General features: G+C 37.2%; 2 protein-coding genes across 2 annotated transcripts; both read left to right on the top strand.

Moving 5' to 3' along the window:
• The first annotated feature begins 81 nt into the window (after positions 1 to 81).
• Positions 82 to 3195, top strand: nat14 (N-acetyltransferase 14 (GCN5-related, putative)). The gene is made up of 3 exons (XM_079836813.1): positions 82 to 221; positions 681 to 766; positions 1595 to 3195. The coding sequence occupies exons 2-3, from the start codon at positions 686 to 688 to the stop codon at positions 2354 to 2356; spliced, it is 843 nt and encodes a 280-aa protein (XP_079692939.1). The 5' UTR covers positions 82 to 221; positions 681 to 685; the 3' UTR covers positions 2357 to 3195.
• A 5988-nt stretch (positions 3196 to 9183) lies between these two features.
• On the top strand, positions 9184 to 14032 carry aicda (activation-induced cytidine deaminase; the record flags this gene model as incomplete). The annotated part of the gene is made up of 5 exons (XM_079836932.1): positions 9184 to 9203; positions 10910 to 11075; positions 11201 to 11480; positions 11584 to 11699; positions 13982 to 14032. The coding sequence occupies 5 exons, from the start codon at positions 9184 to 9186 to the stop codon at positions 14030 to 14032; spliced, it is 633 nt and encodes a 210-aa protein (XP_079693058.1).
• Positions 14033 to 16432: the final 2400 nt, after the last annotated feature.

The raw sequence follows: 16432 nt of genomic DNA, 5'->3' as shown, positions 1-16432 counted from the left end.
GCATGCGCTTTTGCGTCGAAAGGTTAAACCGCTACGTGCGCATCCACACTACGCAGTTTGCGCAGGGTCGTATTCCCGGATGAGGATTGGTTGAAAAAAATAACATTCCATGCGGGAAGACAACGCTGAATCCTTAAGTCCTTCAACACTGCAAGTAACATCGATTACAGATGAGGGTATTGCCTTGCTTTTAAAGCAATACCTGCGTCTCTGAGTTTTAGGTAAGTAGGCACGCATGCTGTGTATATGGTAGCCATAGATTGAGCTATAAAAAGGGCGGCGTTTACCATATAAGGGTTTAAAAAGTGTCATGAGGGTTAACGGAGCAAGCTAACGGTAACGTACAGCTGCCACTTTAAACCTGATAAATGCTTCCGGAACAGTTGCACAGCCTGAAAAACATAAACCATCCATACATTGTTGTTTTTTCTTATTTGTATTATTTTCCATAAATGTTTGAGATGTTATTAACAATGAGGCAGTCATACGTAACCCACAAGTCTATCACTTTAAATTAGTCTTCTTTATTTGCATTTATTCCTAAGAGACTTTCCTGTTTCTTGCAGTTTGAATTCTCTGAAATAAGATGGAAATCTAGAGTGAATTCAGATTTCATCGTTTTTATGTTTAACATGAGTTATGACTGTTTTATTTGTGTATTTTTTGATAATGTCCCTCAGGTAAGATGGTTAGATTGGATCTTGGTGATGTAGCTTTGCGGAGGATGCAGGAGAAGGACATTGAATCTGTTAAGGCTCTCGTCAAGGTGCGATTCAATATTTTTCTCACCAGTTCTCTTTTCATTTGTTCTTTCTCCCTGTTTTTAGTGCCTCATATCTATATTTTACCAGCTCATCTTAGGCCAAATGCAATATTCAGTGATAAGCATCTTAATTTTAGCCATATAAGAACTACACAGATAGACATTAATATGATACCCCATTGACGGGTGATTTATGTGTTATTTCTCTACACCAGTGTGAGGTAGGCTACATTATACAAGCACACTGAATAAGGTAGTTGGATATTTGCACACTATCAATGCTTCTAAATCTTTTAGTATTAGACTGTTGTATTTTGTCCTTATTAATTAGAGAGAAATACATTTTCATTCTTGTGTATACTGTGAAGGATTAAAGTATATTTTTGAAATACTACACATGCTTGTTCAGCTTTAATGAAATGGGTTTTTTTTTTTCCATTATCCAAAGCTACTAACGTCAATTGCTTTTGCATTGACGTTATACAGTTTATTATTTCATGCATTCCATGGGAATGGAACCCATGACTTTGGAAGCGACTGTAACAGTGACATTTAAAGGGTCATTAATTACTCACCCTCATGTCGGTCCAAACGCGTAAGACCTTTGTTCATCTTCAGAACACACATTAAGATATTTTTTATGAAATCCGAGAGCTTTCTGACCCCACACAGGCAGCTGTGTCATTGCAACTTTCAATGCCCAGAAAGGTAGTGAAGACATTGTTAAAATAGTCCATGTGACTACAGTGTTTCAACCTTAATGTTATGACGTGAATATTAAGAGAGATTCTCGAATCGCTCTTTCTCCTCTCATTCTATCTTTGTTTGCAGGAAGGATGTGAGGGAATGGAGAACCGGCTGATTCTTCACCTTCTGACCCGTCCGCTCGCTCTCCTCATGCTGGCCACTCTGTCCTCCATCCTCCGCTGTGTGCTGCACTCTTTTATCATGGCCTTGGTCATTCCCGTCTTCCTCCTCATCATCTACCTCAAGCTCACCATCCCGCGATCGGTGGGCATCTTGGGCTCCAGCAAGCCATATTGGGACTACGTGGGCAGTAGTTACCATGCAGACACTCAGCCAGATCTACCCAATCCTTACTTCAGCCGAGCCAAACTGACCACAAACCAGGAGAAAACCAGACGTCGCAAAAAAGCCAAAGAGAAGTCGACAAACGAGAGAGAGCAGGTGGATGAGGATGAGCTGAAGGAGAGGGCAAAGGTTGCTGGAGAGGTGTGGGTTGCGGACTCTGAGGGGGAGGTCATGGGATGCGTGGCTAGAGACGGTTGGAGTCGGGACGGTGTTTGTAGGATCTGCAGGCTGGTGGTCCAGTCTTGGTACCGCAGAGAGGGACTGGGCAGATTGCTGGTGCAGGGCCTGGAGTCCAAAACAAAGCAGAGTGGCATACGGCGGGTCTACGCCCATGTGCCATTTCCTTCCAGGGTAGGAGAAGCTTTCTTCAGGAGGCTGGGCTATCGTCTGCAGGGTGAGACTGCAGGGACTGAGGGAGAGGAGGAGGATGATGATTATGAAGAGCCAGAGAAGGGTTGGCTGGGATTCCCTTTAACTAAAGTGTTTGTTAAGGATCTCTAAGTGTCCTTGACACAGAAACTAAAGGTTTTACACATAATTAAAGGAATATTCTGGGTTCAATACATGTTAAGCTCAATCATCTTTAGTGTTTAAAAAAATGTATGTGACTTTTTGAGGATTGTGTGGACTTGTTAGGTCTTAGTGAATAGGATTTGTTGAATAGTTCACACTAAGATCAATAACACACATTTGTTGTGTGCTGCCAGTTGAGCTTAAAGGGATTTTTCAACCAAAAAATAAACATTTTTGTCATCATTTACTCACCCTTAAGTTGTTCCAAACCTGTATAAGTTTCTTTGTTCAGCTGAACACAAAGGAAGATATTTGGATGAATGTTTGTATTGAATAAATGATGACAGAATTTTCATTTTTGGGTGAACTATCCCTTTAACTTGTCTTGAACCTGGAATATTATGCTTAATTTTCAAATGGATTTGTTCATTTTCACATCGTCCCAGTGAATCACTGACACAAGTGAACTCTGGCTTTGCCATCATATGTATTATTTTATAAAAATAATTGATAAAGTTGCGTAAGAAAATTGTAATAATGTTGAACATGACAGAATCATCACTGGGTTTCAAAGCCTGAACCGTGAAGGTGTCAGTCTGAGGCTGAAAGGACAATCAGTCATCTTGTTTATAGCATGGGTTGCTTTTAAAGAGATTTTTTGGAGGCTTTATAAAAGACAAGTGGATAAATATAGTGCTTTACGTACATGTGTTTTCCTTATTTATTCACCTTATTTATTATATTGTATTTATATGGGTTTTTTTCTCTTTGTGAAAAATGTTGTTTGTTTCCCTTGACTGTGGATTGAATAAACTGCTCTTTTAATTAAGCTCACTGTGTAAAACCTTTTAACCTGTTTCTACCAAGCATGGTTATCTGTTTTTCTGCTTCACTGATCGTTCTATACCAAAATATCTGTGGTTTAGCTGCACTGAAATGCTCTGATACATTTCACCAGAAGCAAACCTAGGCACAACATTATACAAACTCATTGCAAATTGAGTTCAATCTCTCACAACCAGCCCGATCTGCTGCAAATTTAAATTTGCTGCAAAACACATTGCAAGTAGTTAATTCCCGCATGCTACTCTAAATGTGTGTGGGTGGATACAGTTTAGTGACGCTGAGTGTATTTGAAACTAAAACTTGCTCATGCTGTGTGGTTAGCTTAAAACACCAGCTATACCTTAACCACTCACTCTAGCACCCCTGGCAGTCATTCACCACCGGATGTTTATACAGTTTACTTTGTGGTCGGCTTGATGCTCACCTGCAGCAGAAAGCTGCACTGTCACGTTTAAGGCTTTTGTTGCTAATTTACCTAAACCTGTTTGACTATTGTTTTAGAACCACACACCACTGTGAAAAAGTACACTAAAAAGAATACTTAATAGGGAAATAATATAGTTTAAAAGAATATTCTTTAGTTTAAACTGAATTTAATGATTTTGGACATTATTATAAATATACAGGTGCTGGTCATATAATTAGAATATCATCAAAAAGTTGATTTAGTTCACTAATTCCATTCAAAAAGTGAAATTTGTATATTATATTAATTCATTACGCACAGACCAATATATTTCAAATGTTTATTTCTTTTAATTTTGATGATTATAACTGACAACTAAGCAAAATCCCAAATTCAGTATCTCAGAAAATTGGAATATTACTTAAGACCAATACAAAGAAAGGATTTTTAGAAATCTTGGCCAACTGAAAAGTATGAACATGAAAAGTATGAGCATGTACAGCACTGAATTACTGCAGCAATACGGCGTGGCATGGAGTCGATCAGTCTGTGGCACTGCTCAGGTGTTATGAGAGCCCAGGTTGCTCTGATAGTGGCCTTCAGCTCTTCTGCATTGTTGGGTCTGGCATATCGCATCTTCCTCTTCACAATACCCCATAGATTTTCTATGGGGCTAAGGTCAGACGAGTTTGCTGGCCAATTAAGAACAGGGATACCATGGTCCTTAAACCAGGTACTGGTTGCTTTGGCACTGTGTGCAAGTGCCAAGTCCTGTTGGAAAATGAAATCTGCATAATCTCCATAAAGTTGGTCAGCAGCAGGAAGCATGAAGTGCTGTGGACCAACAGTGGACCAACCAGCAGATGACATGGCACCCCAAACCATCACTGACTGTGGAACCTTAACATTGGACCACAAGCAACGTGGATTGTGTGCCTCTCCTCTCTTCCTCCAGACTGTGGGACCCTGATTTCCAAAGGAAATGCAAAATTTACTTTCATCAGAGAACATAACTTTGGACCACAGCAGTCCAGTCCTTTTTGTCTTTAGCCCAGGCGAGACGCTTCTGACGCAGTCTGTTGTTCAAGAATGGCTTGACACAAGGAATGCGACAGCTGAAACCCATGTCTTGCATGCGTCTGTGCGTAGTGGCTCTTGAAGCACTGACTCCAGCTGCAGTCCACTCTTTGTGAATCTACCCCACATTTTTGAATGGGTTTTGTTTCACAATCCTCTCCAGTGTGCGGTTATCCCTATTGCTTGTACACTTTTTTCTATCACATCTTTTCCTTCCCTTCACCTCTCTATTAATGTGCTTGGACACAGAGCTCTGTGAACAGCCAGTCTCTTTTGCAATGACCTTTTGTGTCTTGCCCTCCTTGTGCAAGGTGTCAATGGTCATCTTTTGGACAACTGTCAAGTCAGCAGTCTTCCCCATGATTGTGTAGCCTACAGAACTAGACTGAGAGAGACCATTTAAAGGCCTTTGCAGGTGTTTTGAGTTAATTAGCTGATTAGAGTGTGGCACCAGGTGTCTTCAATATTGAACCTTTTCACAATATTCTAATTTTCTGAGATACTGAATTTGGGATTTTCCTTAGTTGTCTGTTATAATCATCAAAATGAAAAGAAATAAACAATTGAAATATATCAGTTTGTGTGTAATGAATGAATATAATATACAAGTTTCACTTTTTGAATGGAATTAGTGAAATAAATCAACTTTTTGATGATATTCTAATTATACGACCAGCACCTGTATATCATCTTACATTTTAATATATTAAATGCAATGAACTGAACTTTTGAGGGTGTTTCTGACCCACTTAAGTAATAACTAAATGCTGTCAAATGTACTGACTATCTATCTATGTACTGACTGTCTATTGAAACTTTTATGTAATTATTGTAATGATGAAGTTGCAATTTAGTACATTTAAAATACATTCAATTTAAATATAATATCAAATAACACCACAGTTCTTGTGCTTGTATGTTAGTCGACACATCAAAAGTGCACTTATTTAAAACACAACAAAAGATTATTAAATCGATGTACAAATAATTTACTTTAAATTAAAGCTATTAATTTGACATTATTAAACTGAATTTTTTAAAAGTATACTTAAGTGTGCTGAGACGCTGCATCCAAAATCAAATACTTTCCTACTGTATAGTATGAAAAAAACAGTAGGCCTACGCCAAAAGAGTAGTAGGCCTAGCAGTATGTCCAAATAGGCTGCATCCGAAATCGCATACTTCCCTCCTATATAGAAGGCTAAAGTAAGTAAGCTAAAAAGTACCAGGATGACCTGCTTTTCCAGTGAGATTCTGAATGTGCATACGATGAACTCTTTACTATCCCATGAGGCCACGGGAGAGGATTTGTGAATGGCAGTGAAGCGTAACTGACGCTGGTAGGTCACAATGATAATGACAACATGGCAAATGTAGTACGTCCAGATAACATTCATACTACACACATTTATACTATATAGAACTATATAGTGAAGTAATTACTTATTCCAAATAAGTGCCTACTCAAAAAAGTATGTGATTTCGGACGCAGACGAACGATGTAGTATGTATGTCCGAATTTCATTTCATACTACCCACATTCATACTATAGTCAAACCAAAATGTATTCAGACACCAACATTTTCTCACATTATCACAGTTTATTCGCTACAGTTTAGAAAATGGGAATAAAATATGACAAGAACTCAGAGTTAAACTGTGTCAGAACTAATTCATGTTGAAAATGTCAGATAACTTTGATAGAAAGGTATGTGATGGATTACAATCAACCAATCAGCTGTCAGCTGTTAAATTTAAGTACACAATTATATAATACCAATTTAGGTCAACCAATGACCAAGCAATGCTTAATTCTGTTCAGGGATTGGTGTAAAAGGTCGCATTAGCAATTAAAGAAAAAACACTTAAGCAAAACATGGTCAGGTCAAAGTGTCTGAATAATTTTGGTCACCCTCTTTGATAAAATCAATCATTTTTGGTTTGTCTGTATATGGAACATACTTTTTTAATGAGCGTGAAGTAAATTCAAATGTACTACCTACTCAGATATTATCCGATTTCAGACGCAGCGATTGTCATGAAAGTGTACTCTCTTATGTACACTTAAGTGGTATCGTATTTAATTAATACTTTATTATCTTAAGTACAGTTTTAAAAATATAAGTACATTAGTGTTCATTCAATACAATTAAGCACACTTTTTATTTACAAGATGGGACATTTTACTGTTAAAATCGATTATTGAGCTAACTAAACAACATATATATATATATATATATATATATATATATATATATATATATATATATATATATATATATATATATATATATATATATATATATATATATATATATAGGCCTGTTGTACTCATTTTTCTGGTTTTGGTATTACTTTACAGTACACAGTATTATGCATGCTTAGGTTTTCATACAGTTTCAGGATGATTTGAATTGCTACCTGAAACCTTTATCTTTTATCCGACCTCTTCAGTTTACTCACATTGAGATATATGTATATATATGAATCTACTAGTAGTAGATCCATTACCCTTTTCTTTATTCAGACAGTGTCGTGTCTGTCATGCACATGTACAAATCTAATGTAAAAACCTCTTTTAGTACCAGCCACTAAGCTTTTATGGGCTGCAATTGTGTTAGTCAACTAATGAGCACAATTACTTCATCTTTCCTTTTGGTAGCTTTTGCAAGTCATAGTGGCTGGTTTGTTGTGGAGGAGCTTTTGTTATAATGCACAGAACTGCTCAGGCAATTGAACACCTGCTACTAGATCCTCCTAACTGATGTGTAACTATTATTGTCGCCAGGAAACAGATGTGAGTTCATGACTCTGGAAAGTAAGTGTGTTTGGAGTTGTGGTTGAGTTTGTCTGCACGATGGGCTTCACTCTTTGTGTGTGTGTGTGTGTGCGTGTGTGTGTGGGTGGGTGGGTTTCGGAAAATATGACCTGGCATTTCCGGCCAAGATTCGATTCATTTGTTGTCCCCATTGACACAATGTGGTGGTCTTCATTACCCACCATCAACAAGAGATGGAGGAAAGTGGGCTTTGGGTCACCTGTGAGAGCCAAACGTTCTGTCATCATTTCATTCTTTCTTCTGCAGAACACAAAAGAAGATATTTTGAAGAATGTTTAAGCTGTTTTTGTCCTTACAATGAAAGTCAATGGGGTTCAAAACAACATCAGATCCAGTTGACTTTCAACGTATTATCAAAAAAGCACTAAGACTATCTTCTTTTGTGCTCCAGAGAAAGAAAAAACATGTTTGTAAGGATGAGGATTTCTTGATAATGCACATTAAAGCAATAGTTATCAGGTTTTTAAAAAAATCATGAGAACCAACCTTAACGGGAGCAGGACCTACAGTATATTATTTTCTCTGTTTTCCCATGTTATACACACATAGCACATTGTGGTAAGACCTCAGAAAGACTTGTGGTCGGAAGGTAAATCATGGGAGCAGACAGATCTCTTCCAGATGTTCGAATTCAGACATACACTTACACACACTTGAGAGGGAGCTCATTGGGGAGCGGTGATTTCCCTGGCCGCAGAGTGCATGAGAGGGTGAAGTAGAGTGACTGGAGACAGACAAACACACAGGATGCCAACTTTAAAGTCACCAGGAAAGAGTCAAAGACAGTTGCAGACGGAAACAAATGAATAAGCACGCAGCGGATGTGTTTTACTCTCCTTCCTTAACCAGGCAGATTCCCCGGGCCCTCTCGCTACCTGTGCGCTAGTGTGCATGCTTGTGTGAAGTTTAAGTGGCTTTTTGGAAAAAACCTCTGGGACAGTCTCTCCAGGGGTTGTGGTGACCTCCTGTAGTAAAACAACCCCCCCCCCCTTTTTTTTTATTCCCTGTGGGAAAAACTAAACAAGTGGAAAGGGTGCGGATGGAGAAAATTTGAGCAAGAGAGAGAAGGTATATGAGAGTGTTTGGGTTGTCTTTTGAAATTGTGTGGGAAAAATTTAGTGGAGGGTACCCTGACTGGTGCAAGAGATCTGGAAATTTCCAACTGGCTTTGGTTATGCTGTTGGCAGCAATTTCTGACGCACATTCTGGAGCAAAAAGGTTAGAAAACACGTCAAACTCTCAAGAGACAAATATGCGGTTAAGACAAGGTCAAGTGCTATTGTAGAAACTTAAACAAACGTAAAAAATAGATAATAAAGACATGCATCCTTCCATTGTGCCATCCAATTCACAATTTAACCTCTACAACGCATGTATGCTTTTCTGATTTACATTGTCCTTTGTCTGTGCAGCTAAGACTCTTTTACATATCTCTTTAAATATCACATACACAGATTATTGAGCCGTGTCACTGTTTAAATGCACCTCACCCTCCAAAACAGGTTTGAAAACCATTTTCACCCAATCAGGGACCCTCTTTCTTACAGCTATATGAGTATGTCATAGGTTTTCTATACCTCCCTCTTCCTCAACCCATTTTTAAACTCTCACTGTGCCTAAATGAGTTAGCAAGTTTCGACTTTCGGAATGATCTGCAAGCTGGACAGGTAAGTGAAAACAAAACAAGTGATAGTGAGATACAAGGGGGGATTTTTTTAGTCTATATGTTGTATGCAGATAACGCCAGCTATATACCCATCTTTATAAGAACTTATTGATAAAGGAATAAATCAATGCATTTGTGCATTTGGTTCATGCACTTTAATGACGTGCAAGTGCATTGACCTGTTTTCAGACTTTCTCCAGTTTCAGAAGGTGTAAATTGAAACTGATAGTTATTAGTATGAATATCTGTGAGTGATTGTGGAAATGATTAGATGCACGTTGCTCTGAGTCTATTTTTAAATGCACATGGTTGAGAAGCAAGTCTAAACTCAACCGACTACTAATGACTGCAGGTGTCCTAGTCACGCTGAACAATGTGATCATTACAAGATGCTGTATTGGGAGTCTATTGAGGTGCAAAAGATCCCTATGATGTGATTGCATTTTATGATTATATTTTATATGTGATTACATTTTACATTTGAAAGTAACTATTTTTAGCACAATATTACAGTTTAGAAGTTGTTAATAATGTTTTAAATAGTATTTTTCTTACGATAAAAATATCTCAAAATCCTTTCATTTGCCAGACATTTATTTGAGAATCAGAATGATGTATACAAGACATGTTTCCAGAGAATGTATCTTGAATTATGTACATTTATTCTTTTATATTTTCTACAGGAAATGAACCCTCTGGTCTGGTGCTGGTCAGTCATTTTTGACAAAAGAATTTAACTTTTTTTATTTATATAATTTTTTACTTCATCGGAATGGTACGAAACTTGGTAAAGGTTTTGGCACTAGCTGTGTGAACGCACAAAAAAACCATGGACATAATTCGAAAAGGTTAAATGGTCCTGAAAAAAATAGTCAATTGTATTGTTCGCGGTCAAAAATGACTGCATTGGAAATGAATGGGAGACGAATTGTATTTATTGGAAACGTTTGGTTGCGCACAAACAAGTTTTTACTGAAAGCTCATTTTTTGAGATATTAACCTCGAATTTGGAACACAGCTTGTATAGATTTATGGCTTTGATTTTCTCACAGTTTAAGAGTAAAACATGTTTTGAAAAATATATATTTCATATAAAAAATTAACATTTTATTTTTGTGCATTTAATGTAAAATTTTGTCACTTTTTTCAAGCTCACTTTTTTAAACTTTTTTTCACTTCAGCAATAATCTGCAACGTGTCATCTTTAAAAATAGAACACATTTATAAGTCTGTGCTTCAAAGCATTTATGATTTATGACAATTTAAGTTGGAAATTAAATTTTCAGGTCCATGCTCAAAAAGTGAATAAATGGATTATAATCACTGCATATATATATATAATCAATAATTTCATTGAAATAAAAAAAGGTTTATTTTTATTTTCAGGTGATGTAGATACATTGTACTGATACATAAGTACTGAGTAATATTAATTATCTACGTGTGCTTACTATAGAGTTACGGTTAGGATTTGGTTTAGGGTTATAATTATGCATAATTTACTGTTATTACTATAGTAAGTACGTACATGTAGTAACATGTAACTACGTCACCTTAAAATAAAGTGTTACCAAAAATAAATCTGTAATTTTTGACCAACACACAAACAGTACCAGAGGGTTAAAAAAGAAGAGTGTACTCCATTATCTATTTGTAATGACAAATGTGATGCAAATGAATAACAGAGTGTCATGTTTTTTGCTGTAGTGTGCTCATGACCCAGAAGAAATTTATCTTCCATTATAAGAATGTGCGCTGGGCCCGAGGGAGACACGAGACGTACCTTTGTTTTGTAGTGAAGAGACGCACCGGCCCAAACTCCCTCTCTTTCGACTTCGGACACCTGCGCAATCGCTCCGGCTGCCATGTAGAAGTGAGGGGAAGATGAACTGATAATATGAAAAGATATTATCATAAAGGCATTATTATAGATATAATAACTTTCCTCTTACTCATTCTTTCTCCATCTGTATCTTTTTTCTCCTGTTTCATCTCAAGCTGCTCTTTCTGCGTCACTTGGGTGCATTGTGTCCGGGCCTGTGTGGTTCCAGTGTGGACGGTGCGAGAATATGTTACTCAGTGACCTGGTTCTGCTCCTGGTCGCCCTGCTCTAAATGTGCTCAACACCTTTCCGACTTCCTGTCGCAGACGCCCAACCTGCGTCTAAGAATCTTTGTGTCACGCCTTTACTTCTGTGATGAAGAGGACAGCCTGGAGAGGGAAGGACTGCGACACTTGAAGAGGGCAGGAGTGCAGATCTCTGTGATGACTTATAAAGGTAAATGGGGGATGGAACAAAGGTGGCGTGGTTAATATGTGTGATGTCATGTGGCAAATTACATGCCACACTTGTCCTTTACTAGATTCTGTTCTGTTTTTAGACTATTTCTACTGCTGGCAAACATTTGTTGCACGGAGGGAGAGGAGTTTTAAAGCCTGGGATGACCTTCAGCAAAACTCTGTCCGACTCATTCGAAAACTCAATCGGATCCTGCAGGTTACAAAATTACAATCATTTTAATACAATCTGGCATTAAATTACAAGAATATATTGAATACTAACTAAATTCAATTATACTCGGACTAATATGAGATTACACTGATGTGGCAATTTATAGCAATAACAAATTTAGTCATTAAAGGGTTAGTTCACCCAAAAATGATGTTATTAATTACTCACCCTCATGTCGTTTCAAACCTTCAAGACCTTCGTTCATCCTCGGAACACAAATGAAGATATTTTTGATGAAATCCGAGAGCTCTCTGACCCCTGCATAGACAGCAATTTAATTGACATTTTCAGAAATGTAGTAAAAACATCGGTAAAATAGTCCATGTGACTCCAGTGGTTCAATCTTAATTTTATGAAGTAACGAGAATACTTTTTGTGTGCAAAAAACAAACAAAAATAACGACTTTATTTAACAATTTCTTCTCGTCTGTGTCAGTCTCCTACGCAGTTCACATTGGCCAGCTCTTGCGTCAACATCACATGCATGAGTCGTGGTGCTCACGTGAACAGCATCGGCCAATGGTAACCGGTGTTCTGGCGTAGCTCTGCTGTAACTCGGAAACGCTGCACTGTACAGCGTAGGAGACTGACACAGACGTGAAGAAATTGTTGAATAAAGTCGTTATTTTTGTTTGTTTTTTGCGCATAAAAGTATTCTCAACTAGACTGGGTAAACTCAGCCTGATCTGCCTGGTGATTTGATTTCCCCCAGCAACCTGTACATTCATTTCTACTGCTTCTGTTACACTTTTTCGGGAACCAATCACAGGCTTATCCACCTGACGCGCAGTTGGCGGGTTTAACACGATGACGGATAGAGAAGCGATGGGTCGTTGCCCGTTGATCACGCCTCTTGTGGTCTTATTGGTTGAAGGACTATCCAAGTGCGCACAGAGTCATTTGAATTATGCTCGTTTATCACACCTCTTGTGTAGTAGAAAATACATAGCAGTCTCCCCAGACCAATGTTCAATCTTAAACTGAGCTTGGTCTGGTGATGGCCACACACAAAAAATTAAGGTTGAACCGTCATATGGACTATTTTAATAATGTCTTCTCTTCACTAACTTTCTGGGCCTTGAAAGTGGTAATTAAATAGCCGTCTACGGAGGGGTCCGTAAGCTTTAATTTGTGTTCTGAAGAGGAACGAAGGTCTTACAGGTTTGGAACGGCATGAGGGTTAGTATTTAAAGACAGAATTTTCATTTTTGGGTGAACATTCCCTGATATTTTACTCACGCCCATCTCATCCAAGATGTTCATGTCTTTCTTTCTTCAGTCGAAAAGAAATTAAGTTTTTTTGAGGAAAACATTCCAGGATTTTTCTTCACATAATGGTTTTCAATTGCAACCAAAATGGTCAAGGTCCAAATCAATCTCATTTCAAAGGGCTTCAGACGCTCTGCTCGATCCCGGACGAGGAATAGGGTCTTATCTAGCGAAACGATGGGTCATTTTCAATTAAAAAAATATATATAGTTTTTAACCTAAATTGCTGATCTTGTGGTGCTCTGCGACGTGCTAGTGATTGTACAATCACTTCGAAAACGTCACACTAGACGTAGACAAAAGAACCACCCCAAGCGACCGTGCGAGGACTAATACAAACTCTAATAGACTAATACAAAACTAATACTACCAAAAAACACTTCATCTTCAACTTCAAAATCGTCTGACATCATTGTTTTACCTTTTTTTTTTGATAAAGGGCATTTGTATTAGTCTTTGCATGTGCACTTTGTAAACACGGGGGAGGTTCTTCTGTCTACTTCTAGTGTGACGTTTTCGATGTGATTGCGCAATCACTAGCACGTCGCATAGCAGCGCAAGTATGTTTTTTTTTTGTGTTGAAAATGACCGATCTTTTGCTAGATAAGACCCTATTCTTAGTCTGGGATCACGGAGAGCGTCTGAAGCCCTATGAAGCCCTTTGAAACGGCATTGATTTGGACCTTGAAAACCATTATGAGAAGAATACCTTGAATGTTTTCCTCAAAAAAACTGAATTTGTTTTCGACTGAAGAAAGAATGACAAGAACATCTTGGATGAGATGAGGGTGTGTAAAATATCAGGGAATTTTCATTTTGAAATGAACTAATCCTTTAAGAAAGTGCATGCCCCACTTTACTTGTATTCACTTTATTAATAGTAACTTTTGTGTAAGGGATCCATATACTATAGGCTGTAAATGTAAACATTTGATGAGGTCAGAGGTCATAGCATATTTGTCAGTGCTAAATGACTTGCTTTCTTTTTCTCTGTATAGCCCTGCGAGACTGAGGATCTGAGGGACGTTTTTACTCTACTCGGGCTATGATCACAAATATGAGATTCACAAATCAATGAACACTGAGATATGAACCGACTGGGATGAAGAGAAATGGTGCTGTATTATCTGAGACTTGAATCCTTTGACTTGAATTTGACCTGATCTTGTACTGTATATGTATAGCATTAATGTGGTTATTTTGGATGTCAAAATAAAAGCTCTTATTTGGCATTACCATTTTCTCTGTTATTCTATCTATGATAAACCAGTATTAACACTATGTTTCATACAAACATTGAAAAAAAATTAATATTCAGCAAGGAAGCATTAATTTTATAAAGTGTAAGATATTTAGAATAAGATTTCCATTTTAAATAAATTTGGTTCTTTTGTGCTTTTTATACCTGGAAAAATATATCATGGTTTCCACAAAAATATTAAGAATAATTGATAAGAATCGATACAAAATGTTTCTTGATTTCTGAAGGATCATGTGACACTGAAGACTCGAGAAATGGCTGCCGAAAACTCAGCATTGCCATCAAGGCAATAAATTACATTTGAAAATATATTATATATTAAATATATTAAAATAGAAAACACTTATTTTGTAATAATATAGGCTATTTTATAGTGGTGTCAACAATAATCGATTCGGCAATGCATCGCAATGCGGGGCATGCACGATTCAGCATCGATGCGGCTAAGTGCCATAATCGATTATGTCATCGTTTATTTTCTGGCCTTGAGTTGGACAATAAAGTTGTGAAGTTTCAATTACTTCCGGGGTCATAACAACAACAACAATCAAGATGGCTGAGGCGGAGGGAGATTACTTATTAATTAAAACACTTATGTTCTTGCTGGAAAAAGTTGGCTGTTATTATTGCTCTATTTAATTTCAAATGGTTCTAAAGCAGAGAAGAGAAACATTTCTCATTCAAAGCACTGAAAGCAGTGATTTATGTTTTCTTTTTCAGGTTTGAAAATGCCATATGCAATACCCTGTACCATTCAATTTTATTTTATTTAATGACATTTATGTCAAAGATACAGGAGAGTGATAATACACACATAGCAGCCAATAAAATCTGTTGTTCAATATCTGACTGCTTGTATTGCCTCATGATTGATTAAAAATGTGCCTTGTTGTGTGCAGTAGAATTTTGTTGCATCGCAATGCATCGTAGAATCGAATTGAATCGAATCGTTACCTGTTGAATCGTAATCGAATCGAATTGTGAGGGCAGTCCCAATGCACACCCCTACTATTTTATAACACTGGAGTTTTTTTTTTTTTTTTACATAATTACTGTATTTTGATCAAATAAATGCAGCCTTAGTGAACATAAGAAACTTCATTAAAACATATTTTCAAATCTTACAGTAGTGTTTGTCATCGTCATTATTATTGCTTGAATGACTAAATGTTTTTATGTAGGCTATTTAACAAAAGTTAATCAAAGCTTAAGTTAAGAAGTTAAAAGTTAGCTGAATGTTTCATTGTCCCACTAACATTAAAATGAAGCAAATTAAAATGCAATGTGCCAGTATACAACTTTGAACATCAGTAATGATAATAATTTGAATGGTTTTTCAATGTAAGTATCATAACAATGTAGCCTATTGTAACAGTTATGCTCAGTTTTGGTTTCATTTTCACTGTGTTCCTGTTTTGCGTGCCTTATAGTCTCTAGATATTTTTCCTCTGTTCTTATTTTCCCGCCACTAGTACGTTTCCATGGTTATTCATCAAATGATTCATTGATTAGATCACACCTGTTTGCATTCAGTTCATTATCTTGTGTATTTAAGCCTTTCCGTTCTTTTGTTCATTGTCTGGTGTTCACTGTAAAAAAAAGTCTGTAAAAATAGGGCACGATTTACTGTATGAAGGAATTTTCTTCAAATAACCAGTTAACTTTCCGGGTGTTTTTTTTTTTTTTAAAGTGTTGTTTGTGTTTTGAGCACTGCTACTCTGTTTGGAAGATGGCCTTAGTTTGTTTTATAAAAGTTATTTTATTATTTCTATGCTGACCTTCTTCCTTGTCTTCTTCGTGGACCAAATGCATCAATACAGTAGCCTTCTATTTATTTTTATTCAATTTGTAACAGGGTCACTGCTCCACCCACCAAGAGGTCCATGGCCAGGGGGTTGAAGATTGAAGTTCCATCCTAACATCCTAATTTGACCAAATTGGATAAACTCAGTACAGGCTAATGGGGATATTAGCAGTTGTTTACACAGTGTATACATCATGAGTATTGTTGAGGCTGGTATGTTCTGTGTGGGGGACTCTGAAAGTGCAACATTTCTAAGCAGTTCTGCCCACACTTTCTCCAGTTTATTAACATTTCTTGATTCTGGACAGTTAGTGGACAGTGAGTGACCCTATGTTGCTTTCTTGAAACATCCCTGCTGAAAAATCCAGCATAAACCAGCAGGAA

The sequence above is a fragment of the Gobio gobio genome, assembly GCF_949357685.1.
Source record: "Gobio gobio genome assembly, chromosome: 15".
NCBI classification, from domain to species: domain Eukaryota; kingdom Metazoa; phylum Chordata; class Actinopteri; order Cypriniformes; family Gobionidae; genus Gobio; species Gobio gobio.
The sequence above is the reverse complement of the archived record's forward strand: the minus strand, read 5'-3'. Positions and strand labels throughout refer to the sequence as shown.